We start from the raw sequence: 25227 nt of genomic DNA, 5'->3' as shown, positions 1-25227 counted from the left end.
GCCCTTCAATGTTGTATATAAGATTAGTCTTTTTATATAGTCTTGCGAAAAATGTTTTCTACCTTTTTTTTTTTTACTTATTTCTCCCCCCTTCTCATTCAAACTAAATCCGAATCATATAGTTCGCATTATTTCATTAGACTTTTTCTCTTTCTTTCATTCTCTCTTCTTCTCTAACAATAAGTCTAAAAGTTATATCGTACATATATATACATACATACATATATATATATATATATATACACGTACGATCGACATGGGCAATCTGAAATTATTAAAAATAAACATCCTTTGGATGCATCATTATTATCGCGTATTATATATTGTGCAGAAGTATCTTGTAAATAGTTCACGTTTCTTTTTTTTTTGTTTATAATTTACTATTCAGGCATATTACATTTAGGTAATTCGCTAAAACTATGTAGGCCTTTTTCTATAATACGGCTAGGATATTCGCAAGGGTCGAGAGAAGTTGTTAGATGTCTAGAAATCTTTTTTCACTTTCTAATAACACTATTATATTGTTAGTAGCTTTTTAAATACATTTAACTACTCGTGCATGCATATTTGTATTATTCTTTTTTTTTTTTTCTATTTTCTTTCTTTTCTTTTTCTTACAAACTTAATTGGAATAAACAAAGAATTTAATTGGAACTTTTCAACTAATCTCAAGAATAATACGGTTAACGGAAAGATTGTCGTTTAATTTATAAATAGAAATTACAAAAGCGTGTTGGGGATTCGTAAAAGAATGGAAATATATATATATATCAATAACATTTCAATGCATTTTAATATATTCCGAAGAAAATCTTATGTATCATAATATCGCGTTTCTTTGAATTTGAACTTTAAAATTTTTCGTTAAATAGGATATATATATATTTGGCTAGGAGATTAATTCATTTTTTTCCATTTTATATCGTAAGAATTGAAAGTTTACATCGCTATATCTTGTTGTTATTAATTTATAACAACGCCTTTATTGTACAATATTATTCAACTATGAACTTTCATCCTACTTTATAATCAGTAAACGTAAGACGTTTCTCAAAAGCGAAAAATTTTCGCGTAAAATATCACTTTCGTTGAGTACCATCCCTCATTTTTCTCTTTGATTTTTGGTCGGGAATAGAAAAAATGTCGAGTTTTACGCAAAGAGATGTATATATGTTTTTTACGAGAAAATATATGGTTATTTTTTGTCAATACCATTAGCTTCATATAATAATAGTTACATGCACCTTTGTTAACTATGTTCTAAGGATCTAGTAAAATTTCTTGTGAGTAAACGGTCCTAAATCGAGTTATTTCGAATAATTTGTAGAGAACAAAATGGTTTCTTTCCTCTTTTCTTTTTCTCTTTTTTTTTTTTTTTTTTTTTTTCAAGGATATAGAATCATAGTAAGAACATTAACTTCTATGTCATACTGTCGCGATACAATTAAAGTATCGTAAAAGGTAAATTAAATTTATTAGATAAAAATTGTCAAAACATACTTTAGATCTCAAAATGACGACATACTCATATTAATCACATTTATATAATGACGATCTAACCACCCATTCTATACTTAGATTTTATATATATATATATTATATAAAATATTATATATATTATATATATATTATATATTATATATTATATATTATATATTATATAAAATATTATATATATATATAAAATCTATTATCTTTTTAATTCAGAGTATTATTTTTATTTCGAGACAATTGGTTCCAAATAGTAATCTTGATTTCAAGTCGCATCTTTTTAACCGTAATCTTGCTAATCCATAAATTAACTTAATATGTGTGTGTGTATTTTTTTTATACATAAAGACTAAATAAAAATTAGAGCATATACAAAAGCTATATATATATATATATATATCCATCGTGGACCAGTCCACAAAAGAACGTAACCATATCGTTACACTTTTATAAAATGCTCAACTTAATATTTCGTGTATATATATATAAAAGAAATACGATTTATCGAGTTCTCGTTTCATTATAGATATAAACGAAGCATTATAAATGTGTACCAGAGATCGAAATAACATTAACAGCAACGCGTAAAAAAATTTACGAATGAATTGTTCATTAAAGTACGAAGCAATAAGGCGCAAAAGTTCGCTAATAGAAAACGTCGAACGATTCTCACACTAAACATTGACAATCAACGTTTTATAATATAAAAAAGATATCTCATCTATAATCAGTATTAACAACGAAAACGCATACGCATTTGCGGCGAAAGAAGCGTTTCAAAAATATTCCTATACAATCTAACGTGCTCACTTGAATATACTTTCGTATTAATAAATGCAATTTCGCAAACACACACAACTCTGGTACATACGTCCGAAGTAAAACATACAATAGAAGCCGATAACAGAATAACACAATAAATACGAACGACGGGTGAATTATCTTTGGGAATATTAATAAAAAATATCTTATTATTAAAATTCGTAACAATGGAAAAGAAAAAAAAAAAAAAAGAAAAAAAAGGGAATTAGTTATACTTGTGATCGTTTAATAAGTTAATAAATTCCTTAAAAAAAAAAAAAAAGGGGGGGAAGAAAAAAAAAGAAAAAATTATTTATTATATTGCACGTTTCAGCTTAACAGTGCAATCTCGCGAATCTTATATCTCATATTTGATCATCATTATTCAAACAATCAATAATTTCGGCCAACGACAAGACGAATCTTACTCTCTAAATTGAATTTTTGAAAAAAAAAGGAAAAAAAAAGAAAAAAGAAAAAAAATCAGTGCATTGGCAGCCTTTTTAAGTAGCAGATATTATATATTCTGAAATTCAAGGAGAGAATCAGATCAGTGTCAATGAAATGACGGCCTTGATGTTCTCTGCTTTAATCTGGCCAACAACGCCTGTTCACCGTCACCTTCAGCTTTCGAGGACATACCACGAAAACTCTCCGATCTATATTTGTCTCTCAGAAACGTCCGCCTCTCCTCTTTGTACTTTTCTATTCTTTCTCGACACTGTGGGTCACCCAAGTCGAGACCACCGAGATTCTTCAAGTGAACCTTCTCAGAACTGTTAGAGGAAGGATTCGTAACGGTGCCAACATTAGGCGTGGAACTGTGCTGAACGTCATCAGAAGCTTGTTTTACTGGTAATGAGGTATCACCGGTCATCTGATTGAATTTTGCTTCGTCGAGAGATCTGCTTAAAGCGGCACGTGTAGCTCTTGCGTGACGAGCTCGCAAACAGGGTGGCAAATGATGTGTGCTGTTTACAGGTGGTTCCTCGGATTTACCTCTTGCCGAATCTAACTCCTGACGCATTTTTCGTTCTCTAACGATTTCTCGGCCAATTTCTGAATCGAAACTTCTTCGTTCTCTGGTAACCTCAGTCTCATATCTTCTTCTAGAAGGTGGAATGGATAATTCCCCTACCATACCACCGGATAATCTCTGTAAAGCCAACTCTTGTAAAATAGTAGCTGTGTCCCGCAGAACGATGGAATCGTCGACTGGTGACGAACTGTTGGAGAAGGATGAATCCAACGGCATTGCTTCTGATGCACCCTCTGGAACATGTGCAATCTCGCAAGGTTCCGCTGCGTTCTCCGAAGGTATCACAACTTCGATATTCTCACGCAGTTGCGAATGGCGTATATTATTTCTTTTAGAACTCTCGCCCTCGTGTTTCGAAATATATTTATGTTGCGGACTTTGCTTTTTCTGTTGCTTTTGAGACAGCTGTTCGAAATTTTGGCACTTTTCCGACATCTCTTTATCACCATCCGTTTCGATTTCATGAACCTCTCTGATCTTATCAGGCTGTTTTGAACATCTTTGGTGATCAGTGTGTTTTGAGTATTGTAATTTTTGATGACTTTCTATAGATCGTTGTATATCTTGTTGCTGTTGCTGCTGTTGTTGTTGTTGCTGTTGCAACATGTTTTGCGTCTTATCGACTTCGCACTCTGTTCTCTTGCTGTCTTTATTCTTATTCGTACTATGTATATGCGTGTTGTCTAGCCGAACAAAAGAATTGTCTATCTTTAGCTCGGAACGTTCCTCGTTCGATTCGATGTCAGTTATATTCACCTCGCAAACTTTCTCATTACCATTGTCTTGATCCTGTAAAATGGAAGAAAGATCATTCGTAAACTCGTTTGTAAATGTCGTGGATGGTCTCTGCGTATCTTCGTGCCCTTCGAAATCCTTGTAATCTTTAACATCGTTAACGTCGCAGCATGTCATATCACCTGACACTTGTGCTAGAACAGGACTTTCAGTTAAATCGCTTGCTCCGATACAGGAAGTATCCGTGTCTACCGTAGAACCCATCGTAAGGTCCAATGATGTTCGTGAAACATTTTCCGACATAGATCTCAATTGTGGTGTTTCCGTAGCTATCGCTGGATTCATAGTGCCTTCTAACGGATCTTTAGGACTACTGGATTCGCTGCTTGGCGTTGTTATGGAGCCAGTTGTCCTCTCGACAATAACCCATTCACCGGAATCATTCGTAGTAGTTACCATTGGTTGAGTCTCCGTATTGGTAAATATTTTATCCGAACTATCGCATATTACAAATCCTGAATCCGGCAAATCTTCCAAAGTTTGCTCACAAGACATTGGGGAATCTAGATCAGTTGTATTTGATAATGGTAAGCCAGCCAATTCATGTCCATGTACGTCTGAATTTTCGGCAATCATTTCTTGATTCTGTAAATTGGTAGATCGATTGTTATTAGGGGTTTCTTGCTTCTTTGCATTCGATGTATCTTTGTTATCAGTAGGTATTTTATTTTTCTCAATTGGACATAGCTCAGACTCGTCCGACATATCCTTAGACGGTGAGGTTACTCTACTGGATTCAACTTCACTACACAATGATATTAACCTCTCGCAAGGGGTCATTTCTTGATCTGGAATATCAGATATTCCAGCGTCCGTCGACTCTTCGGTATTTCGAGCTTTTGATGGGTCTATTAATGTGTTACTATAAGAATCCTCGTGTCTATCATAGCTACGTATTCTTTCGCATGACTTAGCGTTATTCTGTTCGTTTAAACTTACTGATAACCTATGACTAGGATCGGATGTTTTATCGGAAGACACGCTAACTCTGTTCAAATTATTTGTATTACTTTGTTCGTCGTCAATTTCTAATGGTAAAGTAAAACTTCGAAAACTTATCCTAGGGCTATTGACGGGTATTGGTGAGGTGGAGTGAGACGTTCCTTGTAAAGTTGCAGGAGTTAAAGGAGTCGATGCTTCGGACAATAATGGTAAATAGCCTGGAGTTGGCAATGGAGAGGGCGTTTCCATATTGTGCACATCCGCGGATACCATTACCTGTAAATGATTACATGTTTATAACGTTACTGTATCCGTATATGTAGAAAGAAATTTTCTTATTCTTTTTGAATGATAATCTCATACCTGGTCGGGACTTTGACTATCAATAAAACGTAACTCGACGTCGCAATGCAATCGTTCCTCGAGTCTCGATCGTTTTCTCTTGGAACCACCTGTTACAGCAGGACATTGCGTCCCTTCTGTCCTCTGTCGTCGAGGTGATGCTTCGACTGATGCCACACCAGCACTCTCCTCCTCTGAAAACATTCTCATTTCTCTTTCTTCAAGATCAAAATTAAGCTGGATTTCCGAAAGATCCAGAGGTGATGTCGCATTTGGCGCATCAGCCAAATGATCGAAATAAGAGTCATGAGAGACTGATCTACTATGACCGCAAGGTCTCGCTGGTGGTGGTCCTAAAAGAGGACCCAAACTGTCCTCTCCATCCAAGCTATCGGCACTTTTTACAGGTCTCAATCGTCGTAAAGAGTTTAAGGAACTTGGCACCGTTTCTACTTGAGGTGACGTGCCAACTTGTCTGGCCTTCCCTCTGGTACCACCCAAGCCACCTCTACCGAACAAAGCTCTCCAGTTTAATGACGGTGAACGTTTCGAGCCATTTCTCTTTCGTGGCAACTCTATGACTGTATGATAATGCAATGGCAAACCAGCCGGACCAGCACCAACTTCTATATAATCTGGTTCGCCTCTTACACTTCTATTTCGTGCTTCTTCTAAACTGAGTAGACGAGCAGGTGTCGTAATGGCTAACGATTTTGGTCTACCGACCGGTCCGTCTCCAAAGATTAGTTCAGCATAACAAACCAAGAATTCTGTCACTACAGCTTGTACTCCAACTCCTTGAAGAGCTGCCACGCCACCGACTTCGAGTTCCTTGCATCGTAAAAGATTTGGCGCCCATACGATCGCAACATTACGTGGAGTCATACCAGTTTCTGAACCACGAGCTGCCACTCTTACTAGATGACGCATCAAATATTCTAATGTTCTACAAAATTTCATATAACATAAGATTAACTATTATATATATCTTTCTGTCTTTCTTCCATTTTATATTTCATTTAACATTTAACAACTTTATTACCTATAATGAGGTGGGGGCAATTTTCTAACGGCATCTCTCATTCGTCTCAATCTTTCAGCATCACTATTGGCTTGAACGGCGCTGACAAATGTGGAATAGAGTTGGTATGTACACAAAGGATTCGGTAGTTCTCTAAAATACATTTTTAACAGAGATGCCACGGAGTGAATGTCCTGGAGGATACTTTCATCAGAATGCAACGCTGGAACGCGATCTTCGTCAAACGCATTTCTTAGTCTTTGAATATTGGAGGTGACACCGCTTAGTCGATAAATACCATCGACCAGGCCATGATTTTCAATGAATTCAGCACAACAAGTTAGAACCGTTGGAACTATGAATAGAATTGTCAAAGTGAGATTAAATATCTACATGATTTAATGAGGAATTAGAAAATAAATAAGAAAAAAAATACGAGTAAAAAAAAATGTTACCATCTTGACCGGAGTTCAAAAGATGTTCACCCAGATCGCAACCAAATACACGTTCCTTTAAAATCCCTGATTGCTTTAATCTTCTCCTCGACGGTCTGTTCAAGATAAACGATCTGAAGAAGGCGATTAATTTGCCGTGCTTTCTAAGCACCGGTTTTACCGGTAATTTCGATCTGACCGTCGCCGAGACTGTTAAATGACGTGGAACTTTGTCTCCGATTACTGCGACACATTCAGCTGGGAAGAAGCCGACTGCGAATCCATGTTTACCGCGCCACCACGTACTTTCTCCTGGTGGTGGCATGTCTATCACCGAGATCATATCTCCGACCTGTAATACGTTTTACGATGTATGACCATGTAGATAAATATAGGATATTAGATAAAACGAGATCTGAGGAGCTCTTAAAAATCATTTAAAATTAGTGTTTCTCAACCTATAAGGATTAATTAATTGATTTTAAAGTTGAGAAGACAAAAAGAAAAGAGAGAGAAAGAAAAAGAACTATCTTGGAAATCATTAATCCAAATATAGATTAACAATTCTCGTAATAGAGTGACGACGAAAAAAGAAAAAAGGAAAAAAAAAGAAAAAAAAAAAAAGAAAAAAAAACCACCTGAAATGAGATTTCATCCTGTGCTTGTGCCACGTAAGGCCTAACAGCGTAGGCCGCTGCAACAGCCGGTGTGTTTATGGGACAAGAATCAGATTCTGGCACGAGTATCCTTCTACCCCTGTTGTCGAGTTGCAACCAATTTAATACGGGACCGCAGTTTAGACCCTCGTGATCTAGGCATGAGAATCGTTGAAGGTAGTCCTTTATCATAACCCAATGTAATTTAGGCCTGGCGTCTGGTAACTTTGGAAGGGATGAAAATTTTCTATCGAAGATACATCGATGCAATTGTTTGTCGAACATTAAGAAATTGTCGTAGGATCGTTGGAGCGTCCAACAGGCATCTCCAGAAGTTACCCTAACTGCGTAGGTGTCTGCTTCGTTGGTGCCTTCGCTCACGGAGACCTACAAAGACATCAACCATAAAGGGTCTTGCTTTTCATCGTACATCAAAAGATCAATTATCCAAACGATTGAATAATAGTGAAAGTTGCATTAGGTTATAACTTCGTTCGTTAATATTTACATAACAGTTGTCTGCCATTTAATTGTTTAAAATTATTGCGAGCGAGCTAATAGTAAACGAAGCTAGTAATAAAATGATTGTTTACCTCCAAAACACCAAGCTCCACGTGTTCGTAATGAAAGTGGGCGCACTCGTCCAATTTCGGAAACCTTGCAATACTCCCCATGTTGCTACCAGAACTTACAGGTGTGCTAAAGTCGTCCGTTCGATTACATCCTAATCCCTGCGTCATAGAAAGAAAAAATTATTATCTTAATTGTAAATTATCATCGAGTCGAGTTTTGGTGAAGGGGAGGAAAAAAAAAAAGAAGGAAGGGAAAAAAACACGAACTTCTCGATGCAAAAAGGAAAATAAATAAATAAATAAATAAATAAAACAAAAACGAACAACAGAAATTTGTTTTTTTAATTTCTTTTTCATTTTTTTTTTAAATTTCTTTTCCTCTTTTGTTACATGCAACGTCGTTTACGAAGATATTTCTGCTTGGTAATCTTTAAATAGGCCAAGGAAGGCGCCATCTCCAAATTCCTGTTTCCCTTTAGATTCGTTTTACTTTTTTTTTTTTCTTTATTTTTTTTTCTTCCTTTTTTCTCCCCGAGACAAGAATGCCAATGTTTTGTTCGTTCGTTTGTTTGTTCAAAAAGAATAGGAAGCCGCGTTCACTCTGTCTCGTCTGTTAGAGAGGCAAGATCAATGAGCGAGCCTTGGTACTTATGTTAGTTAAATTCTCCATCCACGATGATTCATCCAAACAACTGTGCATCTTCGTTCAATTGCTAGACCGGACTCTCACTTTGTTTCCTATCCACCGTGAAATTAATCATCTCCGCACTAAGAAACGCCAACTAACTGCCGATTAACAACATTTGACGTGAATTATCACCGTCTATGGAAATGTTGCTTAATAATGCGAAAGCTTAATTTTTCATGATTTTCCCTTCGAAAAATGTATCCTACCTTGTAGAGGGATAATTATAGCAGTACATTTGCAATGATAATAATCGAGTCTAGTGAACTGTTAGCAAAAGAACCGAGAACTGGTCTTCTCGGATTATACGTTTTAACGTATACTCGTGTGCATGCGTACGTACGTATGTGTATTATTTATTACGCGTGTGCTGCTTTAATGTCGGGAAGGAACAAAAATTGTTACCTTTTTTGTGGCTACGACGATCTGAATGAAGGGTCTATTCGTCGAGTTAGAAGCATAAAGCTCTACTGACCGTGTGGATTCCAATCCGAGATGATGACGTGAACATATAAAGTGGATAAATTCGTCTCTTCTTTTCTTTTTTCTTTCTTTTTTGCATTCTTCTTTTTTTTCTTTTTCTTTTTTTTTTTTTTTTTGATGAGAGCGAGAGAAAGAGAAACACCGTTTGAAAAAATCTCACAAAAAATAATTAGTGTCTTTTTTAAGAGATAAAAAGAAAAAGAAAGAAAAAAAGAATAAAAAAAAAAAAAAAGAAATAAAATAAAATGAAATAAAAAAAGAATAGAAAAGGAACATTTTTGTCCCTATACCAGTATACGTTTGCTCTTTAATGTTGAAAAAAATAACCGTGTAGGCCTTCAATCGTACGAGTATTACCAATTATCTTGTTTGACCAACAAGCATTCGTTTTATTGCTCGCGGCTGTCCTGACCTATGAATACGCAACGAGAAAATACTGCGAGGTGTAATTTAAACGAGTTTTTGAAGGATTGAAAAAGAAAAAAGAAAACAAAAAAGACATGTTTTTTTTCAATATTTAACAAATTATTATTATATAAATTTCCTTTGAAAAATTATCTGGTTCACATACGATCTTTAGTTAGATCGTTAATTAATAGAAATTACAATTGTTAACATTAAACGTGAATCATTTATTTATTTCTTGGCAAAAGACGTTACGATTATTATCTTCGATAACGATCTTGAATTTCAGCCAAAACAATTTGTTCCGCCTTTCGAGGTTAAAAAAAGAAGAAAAAAAGAAAGAAATCGTACCAATTCAAGCTAATTATAATTTTCATATATTAGTCAACCTCTTATTTCGAGAATTTCGATTTTTCTTTATTGATTATTACAATTAAATTTGAATGATGGCCGATAATTATATAATTCTAAGGTTATCGAAGACGATATCTAACCTCGATTTCCATTTTCTCATATTATTGTAACTAATATCGATACGTACATATGTACTTACGTAAATGTATGCATGTGTTTGTATGCATATTGTATGTATGTACGTACAGTAAAGAACAATGCTTCGAGTTGACAAAGGCCAGAAATTCACAAAGCCCCGTGTATCTACGAGAACAGAATCGAAAGTTGGAAACCTTCCACTTTTATAAGTCACGATAATATTTCCCTCTCTTCCTCTTCCACCCTCTCCCTATCTCATCTCACTCTTTTTCTCAACGTATTCTCTTTTTTTTCCTATGCTCTCTGCATACATTTGTCTTGTTTGATGAATTAAAGAATGGCAAAAGAAAAAAAAAAGAAAAATGACGGATAACGTGAAGTTTGAACGGTAAAAAAAAAACAAAAAAAAAAGAATAAAAAGAACAAACAAATAAACATTAAAACGTTTCTTATCACGAACAATTCTAACTGTTTAAAAATTTAGATTTTGCTTTGACTTTTCTCTATAATATCCTATCTATCTCCTCCCTCTTATTTTCAATTCGTAGTCTATTTTTTTAAAAGCCTCGAGAATCTTGCCTTCAGAATCGCAGATTTGAAAGAGGAAACATGTAGATACCTTGCAAGATCCTTTCTTCATCGTATCATAATGAAAACATAGAAGGAAATCGTACAGGAGTGTAGATACAAACTTCCTTTTTTCTTTTTTTGTTCTTCTTTTTTTTTTTCGTTCGATATTTGATGCAATAGCAAAATCCAAACGAAGATAAATCCGAAGAGTAGATTCAATTTTCATCGAATGTCATATCCGAGTTTCGAGTCGTCGTAGTTATATATCACATACGCGAGGCCTCTGGAGGAAACTGACATCGAGTGAAAGGATTCAAATTTAAATCGAATTTTTCTTTCTATTTTATTGAATATTACGTATAAATTCTAGAATAGATCGATTTTCTTTTTCATCATTATTCTACATGACAAACAAAATATGTATGTTTGTTTATACGTATGTATATATGTCTGTAAAAAATCAATTGAAAATGATTCGATCAATTATTTGAATAAGATTGTAGAAACATAGTATCAAGAGTATCTAAATATATGTCAATATATATACACGTATACAGTAAATTTATGCAAAGGAAGAAAGGTTTTTATTGGACGGATTTCAAGAAATCAAGATTTCTAACAATTCGCAATGCAGAGATTGCGTTTTATCGGTGAGTAACCCGAAAACAAAGAAAAGTTTCCGTTCCATTTTCTTATCTTATATGGGTCAATGTACAGGGTGGGCCAACTAAAAGTCCTAGAATAATTTTGTTTTTAGATTAATTTTTTCTCTGAGACTTTTTAGATTTGTAATTAGGCTTGTAGTTTTATTAAGTTAGGAATCTGAGAAAATAACTGAAAAATGCATTAGGCCAAAAAGTCTTGAAAAAAATTAATTGATTTTTAATACCACTTAAAAACTTTTGGTTCACCCTGTATTTTTTGGCAACGAATGTATTTCGTTTTGATTTTTTTTTATTTCTTTTTCTTCTTTTTCTTTTTATAAACAGAATGGATTGTGTAACGCAATGTAATTTATTTTTCATAAGTTGCTCTTTTAATTTGAAATTGAAAGAAGAGGAAAAAAAAAAAAAAAGGAAAGAAAAAAGAAAGTAAAATATTCAAATAATAAAAAGATGAATTGTTCTTCTCGTGCGAATTCAGCGCGCGTTTTAAAAATGAAATCTCTGCCGATCTGCTCAAGGATTTATTCGAGCCGCTCCAAAATTAGAAAACCGTTTGTAAACGCAATAAACGCCACGTCCAGACTACATCCAATCGTCCAGAATTATGTCTTATCGTACCTGATGTGCGCTCGAACGACATAAAATTCAAAGCGTTTACTTTACTCTACTAAAAACGTTTTAGCGTTTTATCGACATCAACGAAGTCATGATATTTTTAGATGAATCGATTCTACAGGATATTAAGATTAAAAATTAAGAATTTAACGAAGAAATATATATATTGTCCTAAATACTATTCGAAATATATATATATTGTCCTAAATGCTATTCGAAAATAATTCAAAGATAATAGCGTGAAAAAATTTAATTATAGCTCTTGCGTTTTCTCGAAGATTTATTTTTTCTTTTCTTTCTTTCTTTTTTTCTTTTTTCTTTTTAAGAAAACATTATTTTGAAAATCATAACTAACAAAACGTTGGTGAATATGTGAAATTCATAATAATATTTCTTGATTTGAAAAATATAATTTCCATATCATTAAAATTTTTGTATAAATAATATAATATTACAAAATCATAGTATATCTTAAAATCAGCATATCTTAAATTCATAATAATGCGTGTTGGTATTTAAGAAATATAATATTCATATTATTAATATATTATATCAATAATGTAGTTCAAAAAATCATAAATAACAAAATGTTTGTTGAATACGTTTAATTCATCAGTTATTAAACTAATATGTGTGGTGTTTAAAAAGTATAACTTTTAATATTATTAATAATATTGGATAAGTAATATAATAAAAAAAAAAAAAGAAAAGAAAAAAAAAAAGAAAAGATCGTGTATAACAGAACGTTTATTAAATATCTAAAATATATAATAATGTCGAATAAGTAATATAATTTTAAACAATCATAATTAACAGAACGTTAACCGAACATGTGAAATTTATAATAACATTTTTAACGTAGATCACTTTTAACGTAGTTCCGGAAAGTATAAAGAAAGAAGGAATATGCAATGATTGTGAAACAGATTTGTAAAGAGAAAGAGAGAGAGAGAGAGAGAGAGAGAGAGAGAGAGAGAGAGAGAGAGAGAGAGAAAGAGAGAAAGAGAGAAATAGAGAAAAAAAATAGAGAAAGAGAAAGAGAGAAAGAGAGAAATAGAGAAAAAAAATAGAGAAAGAGAAAGAGAGAAAGAGAGATACGCGTAATGTTTAACCGGCTTTGCCAAAAAGTACGTTGACCCAGTAACGAAGATCGGTTGCAGCTGTTCGTTAAATGCTTCGCGCTTTGCGAGAGTTCCTCGAAAGCCGAGGGAATCTGATAAAAGTGCCTTCTTCCCACTCTCTTACCCATACGTACATATTTTCAAACGCGCGAAACGCAATCATTCGCTACTCGCGTTTACTACTCGCAATCCGGAAGACATGAAACTTTGTCGAATGCTTTCACGATGTTCATGAAACTCGAACTCGAAATACGAATGGGAAACATTCGTTCTGCTTAAATTTAGAAGAACTATACTAACGAAAAAGAAAGAAAGAAAGAAAGAAAGAAAGAAAGAAAGAAAAAAATCTCCCGTCGAAAAAAAGAAAAAAGAACAAAAGAAAAATCACTTAGATAAATCTAACGATATCAAAATATAATCGAAAAAAACAACACCACGAACTAATTGAAATCCTTTCTATAACAACTATCAGACATCGGAAACGGCTTACCCATGAGAAACATCGAACATGATCCTCCCCTCCGAAGAGAAAAGCACCGATAACATCGTAACACCAATAGCTCATAAACTCCAATATCTCTCACCGACTAGGAAGTAAACACATAACAACGCACTGTACTTGAGGGAAAAATATAAAGAGGAAAAGAAAGAGAAGAAAAGAGAAAGAAAAAGAAAGAATCAAATCCTTAATGACACGTCATCGTCGTCTTTAATAGTAATTATTAGAAACACACTTTTTTTTTCTTTTTCTGTTCGATTTACAGGAAGGATAATACTGAGAATTAAAAGAAGAAGAAGAAGAAGATAACAAATAACTAGAATGAAAAAATATAGGAGAGGATCAAAGGAATACCTCGAAACGACCGGAACAACTGCCACAACCGGTAAGGACACGATGCATAATTCTGCTAACTCGAACGGTAGCTCTTAGGGTAGCTTCTCTAAGGGCTGCTCCTCTCAACGAGGAGCTCCCGTGGCGTCTCTCGCGGATAATGTCAGCCCGTGTCCTTCAACGAGAAACGACGAGCCGTGGCTGACGCTGATGCTCTCGGTGTTGCGCATCGACGAGCCATCTCTCGAATCCATCGGATTGTAGAGGAATATCGGGGAAACAGCCGAGAGTTGGGTGGCATAGCCGGGGAAAACTAGGTCACGGAGGGCACCAGTGAGACCATCACCACCACCTCCACCACCTCCACCACCATCACCTCAATCACCACCACTACCACTATCGCCATCGCCACCGCCACCAGTTTGATGCTACCAACAAGCGGACTCTACCGGTGGTGATTCGACACTTTCAACTTAAAACACAGCCGCCATCCACGGGATCTACTCGTAATTTCGAATTTACCCTCGTCCGTTGAATGACCTTTTCTCTTATCGTATCTTATATTTCGATCTTCTAAATATAATGATCTATTTTCTTTGATTTTATCATTAAATATTCGTGTACCTCAACAGTAGCTCTATATTATTTTAACCAAAATCTATTACCAAATTTGGATTCACTTTAAACTCGTTGAGTATGTATATATATATACACATACATATATATATGCAGGTATTGAAATATACAAAAATTAAAGATAAAGATTTCTTTCCTTTGAGAAATTTCACTTCATTTTTTATCCTCTGTGTAAAAACGAAAAATAATAAGAAAAATAAAGGAAGAAATAAAAAAGAAATTTTTGGACAAAACACTGGCCAATTGCTTCCGTTTCTGGAGACAATGGTAAAACGTTATATAATGGAAATAGAGAGCATCTCTATGGATGGAAGTAGGCCAGAGCCAAAGAGACACAAGAAGATCTGGAAAGCGCTTCTTGGTTTACGATATTATGTCGAACGATGTGCCAATTGCGAAGGAAAATGGTTTTATTGACTGCACTCGGTGAACGTTCCAAATTATCAAACGTTTGATAGAAAAGTTCTTCTTTCGTCGTAAGAGCAAAGGGTAGGAAAATAACTGAAAGTAGGTCGACGTGAGAGGACAAGACGTACGTCAAAAATATATGAAAAAGAGATTAGAAAAAAGAAAAGAAAAAAGAGTAAAGTAAAAGAAAAAAGATAGAAGCAAAAAAAATAAAAGAAAAAAATATCAAATTAAAATAAAGAAATAAAACACAAAAAAAGAAATAAAGTAACGCTTTCATCAAATAGTAATAATTCATACGATCGATCCTTCACTCGCACTCTCATTGCTCTCTAGAAAACTAGTTTGCCACGAACTAGAATCCCTAAACCGGACTAGTCTAAGCGAACGCTCTTACGCTTCACCAAACGTAACCCAAACGTACGTTCACAATGATAGGGAAAGAAAAATTTAGATAGTTTGTATCACCAACTGGAACAATATTCTTTACGTTATATTAAGTTAACCAATAAATAACATCGGATTTTCAGCATTTTATATCTAAATAAAGAATATTAATATCCTCCATTGAAAATTTTAATCGGTAAAGTAACTGGAATTTTCAATATTTTATATTGAAATAAACAGCATTAGTATTTTTTTTTACTAAAAATTTTAATCGTAATAATCAGAATCAGAAAATAAAATAATCAGAATTTTTTGTGATTCATATCTAAGTAAAAAATATTAATATTTTGTACTGAAAATTTTAATTAAAAGTTAGATTTTTCCATACTTTATATCTAAATAAACAATATTCGTATTTTTTATTAAAAATTTTGATCAAAAATTTTAATCGGAAAAATAATTATTATTATCAATATTTTTTATTTAAACAAATAACATTAGTATATTTTATTGAACATTGTAATCGAAAATAATAATCGGAAAAATAATCGAAATTTTCAATACATACTTTAAATAAAAATACAATAAAAATATATAAGAAATATATATATATATATATTTATATATAAGAAAAATAAGAAGAAAAAAGAATAATAATCAAGACGCAGACATTCAAAAATAAAAAGAATGAATTAGTAAACCGAAATAAATTAATGTTATTATCGATTCGAAAGTAGCGCACTGTATAGTAAGACAAAAAGAAAAGATATTATTCGTCGTCTCATAGTCGTACACTTTTCTTCTCCCAATCCTTACCACCATTAGTCGATTCATCGAGTTTGTTCTCGGTGCATAGATGGGTGTCTTTCAAACACACATTTCCAAGTGCGCATCTTCGCGAATTGGATCGCACCACTTAAGTCACGAGAATCTTAGACAAGACTCGGGGAAAAAAAAGAAAGAAAAGAAAGAAGAAGAAGAAGAGGAAGGAGAAAAAGGAAGGAAAAGGAGAAAAGGATAAATAACTTACTTGCGAAGAAAGATAGAGAGAGAGAGAGAGAGAGAGAGAGAGAGAGAGAGAGAGAGAGAGAGAGAGAGAGAGAGAGGAAGAGAAAATAGAAGACAAAAGTAAGTATTTATATTAAGTCTTCGATGTTTCTAAAAAAATACGGAATTACGCGCGAAAGCGAAGCGAGAAGCAATAAACTATTTGTTGTGCAGTCTGGTGAGAATGGATAAGGATAGAAAAAACAAAAATGAAATAAAATCAAAAGAGAGAAAGAAAAAGAAAGAAAAAATAGGGGCAAAAGGAGGAGGAAGGAAATCGGTATAACACTATTTAACAGCATCGTCTCTTTTATAAATGGTAATGAGAGGAAAGTAATGAGAAGTTTATCTGCCTATGAGACATTACATCTCATGAAAGAAATTTGTTGTTTAATGTTACAACATACGAGCTTTAAGAAAGAGGAAATAAAGATACAAATAAAAATAAACAAATATATAAGAGAAAAAAAGAAAAAATTCTTCAAAGATAAATCTAGTAATTTGTCGTGCCGATACAAGGGGGAGAAATTGATACGTACGTGATTAATCGTTCTGTCGATAATACGCTAGTGAACTAATTCATTTTCACGTTTCACGCATGCATGTTTAATGCACTTTGATATACTAATTTCTTTCTTTCTCTCTCTCTTTTTCTTTCTCTTAAGAAAGAAGAATGGAGAGGAGGAGATGGCCGCAAGGAAAGACAGAGTAAGGTCAAACGAACACATGAGAAAAATCGTTTAATCGCCACTTACAATTAGTCTTAACGTCGATAATTAAGATGTATCGTGTACAAGCGGGGAAAATAACGGATTGATTTACGACAACGATCAAGCAGATATTTATATAACATTTTTTTTTTAATCTACGATGAAAGTTCGAATTACGTTCTTAATCCTGCCCGTTTTTTATTTATTTATTTTTTCTTTTATTCCTTTTTTCTCTCCCTAATTAACTCATACAATTACTATTTCTACTACTATTACTATTCTTATACGTACTTCTTTCACTGGCTAATTTAAGAAAACGAGTTCAGTTTTTCCTTCTATTTCTATTGTTACATGTTAACGACGTAAATACCTTTAAGCATGAAAAAAAAATACGACATAATTAATTATTAAGTCGATTTGATATTTATCAGTTTTATTCGAGGAACAAAAATAAGTAAAGAAAGGTTAATTATTTAATTAAGTAAGACAATACCGGACAATCGTAGAAAACAATCGGAAAAAATAAAACATAATTAATTAATTAATTTTTACTTAAAAGATCATTAATTATCATCAAGAATTAAATTAAAATGTTAAATATCACAAGAGTTACGAACTACATTTCTTTTTATTTTTTATTTTTATTTTACTTTTTTTTTTTAATGTAAAAAATACAGTAGAGGTATTAAAGGAATCACGAGGGATTAAGAAGAAAAAAAAAATAAAAAGCTAATCGATTTAACGTGATAATTTGTCTAGTCGCTGCAAGAAAATTTTGAATCGTCATAACTCCAGAAGTAAGTATTTCCGAGCCTATTGTCTTCATAAGACATTTTTTACTTGTTTAAATTCCTAAAACTTATACCCAAAGTTTTTATAGACCATTCAGTTATATTCTGTATACAACCATACCGTGGCCGTTTTGTGTCCCAGCCGACTGCTACGGTTTCGAATTGGTTACCATAGTTTTATACATATGTTTACAATAGTTTATACATATGTATATCATCAGCGTGGCCTGGAGGTCCTCCGGTTACATTTAGTAGCCAATCGATATTTTCCTAGTTTCCCGGTCTGACCACGGAGGGACACGGTCATAACACATGTCTCGTCTGTGCATGACGTTATTAATTTTCAAAAAGTTATTTACCATCTTTAGATAGAGTTTTCGATCTTATATAAATATTCGGATGTAGTTAGATAAGGAGCACGGTTGTATATAAATATGAAAAATTTATTTATATACAATCGTATTTCTACCATGCACCTTACTCGAATGAATTATTGTAGTTTTATCTATTTGTGCATCATCCATCCCAATCATTATCCGTGGTGTCCAGTCCGGATATCTTCCAGTTAAATTTGGTAACTATCTTATATTTTCCTTGTTTCCTGATTTCACCAGGGACACAAATACAGCACGAACTTGTATAAACGTGTCTGAACGTGTCTTATCCGTGCACGACGCTATAACGATGTTTGACTTCAAACTGATCAGCAAATTCATGGACCTTAATGCTCGAAGCAATGTTCGGAACGAACCATGGCACAGTTGTATATTCCTTATGTTCACACGATTCGGTTTTTTGACAATTTTGTATACGACGCCTAATCTCCCTCCCCTCACAATTTTTTTACGTTTGTTTGAACAATTGAACGAACGTTGGATTCGCCAAGATCTCAATTCTTTTCCATCTATTGGAGATCTAATCTATAATCGTCTGGATTTTGTCATTAACATATATACGCAGTTGGCAATAAATTTGGATTTATTTTTTTTTCCCCTTTTTTTTTTGTTTGAATTGCCGCACGCAATTTTTATTCGCAAACCCGAATATTCACAATTGTCAAATCCATGATTGTAGTGACATGTATGAACATGTATATACATACATATGTATAAAATACATGCGCTACAGTAAAAGACTGATAAGTGATAATTAATTTAAAAAAAGACTGATTCGGTACGAGCTGTTACAAGAAAGTTTTTTACTGAATAAACGCAAAAATTAAACGTGAGAAAGCTAAGGTTCGGCGTACGATCAAAAGAACCGAACCGTGTGAACGTTACAATCGGTTGATTCGGCAAAATTACCGGTAAGGTCAAAACAGCAAAAAACGTGTGAACAATTTCGTTGCTTTCAAATTGTCCGAATTAGTTTCCTTTTTTCCCTAATCGGTTATTTCAAAAAAATCGAACCGTGTAAGCATTACAGTCGATTGATGCCGATTCGACAATATTACCGATACGATCAAAATGTCTGTCATCTGAACATATAGTCAAATGATAAAAAAAAAAAAGTTCTCAAAATCCTTACGATTTATTACGCTTACCATTACAAGTAGGAAAATATTTGATACGTCGATATAATCTTACAGAGACTCTTGACCAAAACTTGTAGTTTGAATCACTTTACGAAAGGGAGATAAGAGCAAGAAGAGAGATAGAGATAGAGATAGAGATAGAGATAGAGATAGGGATAAAGATAGAGATAAAGAGAGAGAGAGAGAGAGAGAGAGGGAGAGAGAGAGAGATACGGAGAAGAAAAGAAGAAACACTTTATGTCCTGTTCTTTCATCGTATCTCTCGACTAATGCCCCGTAAGCACTTTTAAATGGCCCTTTCAGGTGCTTCTTATCATTCTCTTTGTAAACGAAAATAATAAATACGATTTCACTGGATATCGATTGTATTTATACGTGCTGATAAAGATTAAATTTTGGTAAAAATATCACCAGGAAACATCAATCGTAAAAACGTAAGAATAAATTCACATTAGATTACCAAATCAATACATTGGTATAATCAAAGTCTTTGTTATCACATTATTTCATAGGAAGTTGCCATTTTGAAGCGTTTTTAAACAAGGAAACTCCAAGCGGTAGCAGAATATTACGGTAAATGGAACAAAGTTTCTTGGGATCTTCGCAAAGCGAGCTTCATTACCCTCCGTTCAAACTCCATGTTTGCACGTTCTGAATATTCGCGGTCTTGGTAAACTTCATCCCAGAAATGCATTCACCGTTCGAGCTCTCGGCAAGAGAATGAGTAAAAGAGAGTGCAAGAGAGAGAGAAAATGAGAGACATACACTATGATAAGAAAACAAAATACTTGTATTCTCCTATGTGTGATTCAACAATATAAATTCAAACGATCGATCGATCGACCAATAACAATAAATGTTTCTAATCAAATATTATTATCCATCCAATCAGAATGTCGATGCTATACAGCTATATTGTGTGCGTATTTGTATGGGTGTGTGTACAGAATACAGATAATCCTTTTTCCCCTCATATACCATAAACTTGAAATACACAGATATAAAATTCTATTTCCACCATTACGGCCACGACATTTTACCCTCGAGTTAAAGAACTGAGAGGGTTGGAAAAGGGAAAGAGGAAGAGAGAAAAATAGCGAGCTTTTCCTTGAGAGTAATGGTAGTAGTAGTAGTCTTCTTAGAGGATGAAGAGGGAAAGAGGAGTAGAAGCCAGAACGCAGGAATATACGCGACGCCAGTGGCACCGGCCTATCGATTTGCTCTCACATTGCCGAGATGGACGAACTGAGAGAAAGAAAGAGAGAAAGAGAAGGAACTAGAACGAAATAGAGTCCAACTTCCGCGTTCTCCTTTGAAACAACTTCGCGAGATAATACGAAAGGAGAAGGAAGAATAAAGAATTTCGAAGGACACAAACATTGCTTGTTGCGTTTCATTCACTTCTCTTTCACCCATTTTTATTATTATTATTATTATTATTATTATTATTATTATTATTATTATTATTATTATTATTATTATTATTATTATTATTAATTTATTTATTTTGTTTTTTCTTTCTTTTTCTTCAATATACATACATGTATATTATATATATACCTTTAATGGACGGGCAAATAAGTATATAAATCAAAATTCTTAGTCTTATAGAAAAATACTTTTTTAATATTTAAAGTGCAATGTAATATAAGACGTTAAATTTTGAATTTGAAATTTGATAACACATACATACATACATACATACATACATACATACATACATACATCATACATACATACATACATACATACATACATACATACATACATACATACATACATACATACATACATACATACATATACATACATACATATGCGCGCGCGGATTTAGAAAATGTGCATAATAATCAATTTCGAAACCATTTTTCTTTTTTCCTTCTTTTTTTTGAAAAATGATTCCTATATATTATTTCGAACAAAAGATCTATAGTTTAACTTATATTTATTTATTTTACCAAGGATGCAATTAAACTTCATGTTTGTTACTATATTACCGTACGCAATAATATAATTCAAAAAATGCTTAACGATTTGAACATTATGTGTTCATTGTATTATATATTTGGATTAAATTTTATAAGTATAAATAAATTGGTATAACTCAATTGTATAACTTCCTATCATTATATTGTATTTTTGACAAATATTTGTTAGTATTATTAGTACAAGAATGAGAAATAAGTATAATTAACTTATAATATCAAACAAATGACAATAATATAGAATATATACCTATATTAATCTACTTCAATTTTAATCAAAATTTTATTTTCATTCATTCGTCTCGAGATAATAATCCAATGATAAATCTCTTAATTACTAATCATTATGGATTATCTATTTGTTATCATACCAATTTTATACGATGTTTTTGAATCTACTTGGATATTTATTACAAATAGAGAAAAAAAAAAGAAAGAAGAAAAAAAATAATCGCAGCATTTTTATTTTTTCCTCTCTCCAGCAGGAACAGCAACGATCCTATCTAGATGGATCGATAAACGCGCTTGTACATACATGTCGAGGTACAACGAACTACGAGCTTACGTAGATATAGAAAAATATGGCTATTCGTGGCTCTCCTTAAATAGATTCTCATCCATCTTCGGATAGCTATCGACGGTACGAAATACAAGTTAGAGAGAGCCTATAGAATGCGTAGGAGGTTGTCGGATGATAGTTCATGGTCCGGAAATTATTTGCATTAAAAAAAGAACTGAACAAGTTTAAAACGTTATAGAAATCGCAATTACTTCATTTTATTATTCATTAAACTGTATTTATCACAAAAAATAATTAAAGAGAACGCGATTATCTTTTCGCTTGGATTAATTCCAATTACATCGTCTATCACATTAATTATTACTCTCTGTCATAACTTCTGGTACCGACGATTGTCGATAAACGACGATAAAAATGAAAAAGCAAAGGAACATTGAAACGGGTATAAAAGAGAAAGAGAAAGAAAGAAAAAGAGAGAGAGAGGGAGAGAGAAGAAAAAGAAAAAAAGAAAGAAAGAACGAACGGAACAGAAGAATGTAAGAGACGCGATAGTAGAAATGAGATAAACAAGCTGAAAGAGAAGATGATCAAATTCGTCTGTAGACGAACTGAAACGAGAAGAGGCTTCACCAGTTTTAATCGAATTTACTCGTCGTCTCTAACTCGAAAATAAGATGGAAGGAAACCAGTCGCGACCAGTGTTTACTTTGCCCAACGTTGAGAATTGATGATCTGATCTGATCTTGTACGATCGTGATACATGACTTACGTGATACGAAGTTTGAGATAACGCTCGATACATACATGAAGATGATAATCGGATACGAGTTTGTAGAAAGAAAAAATGAAAGAAAAAAGAATAGAAATGAATAGAAGAGAGTGAGAGAGAGAGAGAAAGAGAGAGAAAGAGAAATAGTGAGAAATAGAGAGCATCTCTCGAAACTGGACGACGATCAAGGTTGACGCAAAGACAGAGAACTGCTGTATCGTAACTGTTACAGATCGATCTAGCCGTGACTCTAGAGGACATGCGCTCTCGAGAAAGCTCTCTGCGGTTGTCTATTGGTCCTTTCTCTCTCTCTCTCTCTCTCTCTCTCTCTCTCTCTCTCTCTCTCTCTCTCTCTCTCTCTCTCTCTCTCTATATATATATATATATATATATATATATCTTACTCAGTTACTCTCTTTACAAACCACCACATAGAATCAAAAGTTAAGCGAGATACACATGTATATAGATGATAATCCTCGATCGATTTGAGAGAACGCATATCGCTTTAGACCTATATAATTTTCCTTGATGGTCCCCAACGAAGATCTGAAATCGTTTCTTCTATCGATAAGAGAGAGAGAGAGAAAGAGAGAGGGAGGGGGGAGAGAAGAAGGGAGAGAGAGAGAAGAAGGGAGAGAGAGAGAGAGAGAAAGAGAAAGATTGGCATTGATTTAAGGATGTATAGAGAGACTGGACTCTTCATATTTATCGAACGAAATTCTTAATTGGGAACACACTCCTTCGATAATCTAAATTATGTCAGTAATTAAGTGATATTGAACAAAAATATAATGAATTGTTGTTTTTTCTTCTTTATGTATAGGCATTCATATTAATAATTTTTCCTTATAGACACACACACAAACACACACATATGCGCACGAGCGTATTGTGTATGTTTCTTTTTTTTATTTTACATATATCATTAATATTTATGTAACTCGAATATTTGTTATATAATTTATATATAATAAAAAAATTTATATATATATGAATTTTACATATATATGGATATAAATTATACACTTGTATTTATTTGGTCAGTATTTTGAATAATTAAGTAGTTTATAAAATAAAAGATCAGTATATATGAATATTTTAATCAATATGTATAATAAAATATCAATAGATAATATAAGTGATCGGTATAAATAATGAAATACTAGGGATTCATTTGGGTCTGTTATAAATACTAAGAATCTATTTATAAAATACCGACAAATTATTATACTTACAAATATTTTAATTAAAATACTGACTATTTTTTAATCAGTGTTATACTGATCAGATATATTACCTACTGATATTTTATTATTTAAAAGATTGCTTTAAATAATAATATCAATAGGTAATATAGAGTGATCATTATAAATAATTAAGTGTCAGGATTACTTCTGTATTGCATTTATTGGATTTATTACTGATCATGTATGTATTTATAAAATAAATATTATAAATTTATGTAATAGTGACTTATATTTTCTATAAGTACTAACCATTGAATTAAAACATTGATCAAAAATGTTAAAAAATATTGAACCAATAAATAAGAGCCTAAATAATATATAATAAATATTTTAATTAAATAATAAATAACATTTCGAAATGGATGAACGAATTAAGATGGTTAAATAATAATGTAGATAATGAAAAAGAGATCAATTGAAAGATATAGAAAATATAATTTCAAATTTAAACGACTTATCAGATTACTTGAAAACTAATTATCCCGTTCCAACGATTATAAGAAACGAAATGGCCTCCAAGGGAAGGATGAAGGAGGTTAGATATTGTACTTACCGAAAACGAAGAGGAAGGGGAAGAAACAGAGCTTATCGAATTTGCGGGGCTCACCTTCGCGGTTTGTGGCTCGATGTCGGTGAGCCGATGAGCGCGAGGTCTCTCTTGCGCCGGTCCTGGCATCCTTTGCAACCTCTCCGTTGACGAGGACGAGGAGGACGAGGATCCAGGCCTTTGGCCCGGTTTACCACGTGCCAGGATGACGGTAGTATATCTTTACTTTCCTCTCGAACGAATCATTCTTCCATGTTTATTTTTCTGCAAAGCGAACATCCTTTATATTAAAAATGGCGATAATAAAAGAAATATAGATTCTTTCTTTTCCCCATTCTCAACCTCTTGAGAAAAAAATATAAAATCTTTTTCTTTTCTTCCCCTAAATAAAAAAATAAAAACATAACGTCCTGTTCAGCCTAACACTTTTTTTTTCTTTTTTTTGGAAACGAACACACGTATACACGAAACACACAGAAAGTGTTTTCTAATTACTCTAGCGAAGCCACACGCGTGTTAGTAGGCACAAATCTCATAATAAAATAATGATAAAATAGAAAGATATATATTACGAATCTACCATAACTTGTTGATTTAGTTGGTCGGTAAAGAAACAAAGCACTCAATGCTAGTCTTCTAACACTATTGCTTACGCAATAATTTATAAATCTTTTTTTAAACG

General features: G+C 33.1%; 1 protein-coding gene across 5 annotated transcripts in view; it reads right to left on the bottom strand.

The window, feature by feature from the left end:
* Positions 1 to 232: 232 nt before the first annotated feature.
* The window catches only part of CdGAPr (GTPase-activating protein CdGAPr), a 39762-nt gene continuing 14767 nt past the window's right edge, over positions 233 to 25227 (bottom strand). For 4 of the 5 annotated variants that reach the window (XM_085655914.1, XM_035882190.2, XM_035882191.2 and 1 more), the window contains exons 2-8: positions 24606 to 24809; positions 8115 to 8252; positions 7504 to 7908; positions 6887 to 7217; positions 6453 to 6786; positions 5432 to 6356; positions 233 to 5344 (exon numbers count right to left, since the gene is read on the bottom strand). In XM_085655914.1, coding sequence (XP_085512040.1) covers positions 2849 to 5344; positions 5432 to 6356; positions 6453 to 6786; positions 6887 to 7217; positions 7504 to 7908; positions 8115 to 8252; positions 24606 to 24674 — 4698 coding nt within the window. In that variant the 5' untranslated portion in view covers positions 24675 to 24809 and the 3' untranslated portion in view covers positions 233 to 2848. Of the gene's footprint in view, positions 5345 to 5431; positions 6357 to 6452; positions 6787 to 6886; positions 7218 to 7503; positions 7909 to 8114; positions 8253 to 13619; positions 13717 to 13982; positions 14160 to 24605; positions 24810 to 25227 lie in introns of those variants that run through there. The other variant, XM_085655913.1, reaches the window with a different exon arrangement.

Source organism: Vespa mandarinia, chromosome 3 (assembly GCF_050613455.1).
Source record: "Vespa mandarinia isolate Hongniang chromosome 3, ASM5061345v1, whole genome shotgun sequence".
NCBI classification, from domain to species: domain Eukaryota; kingdom Metazoa; phylum Arthropoda; class Insecta; order Hymenoptera; family Vespidae; genus Vespa; species Vespa mandarinia.
This window is presented reverse-complemented; position numbering and strand designations above follow the sequence as displayed.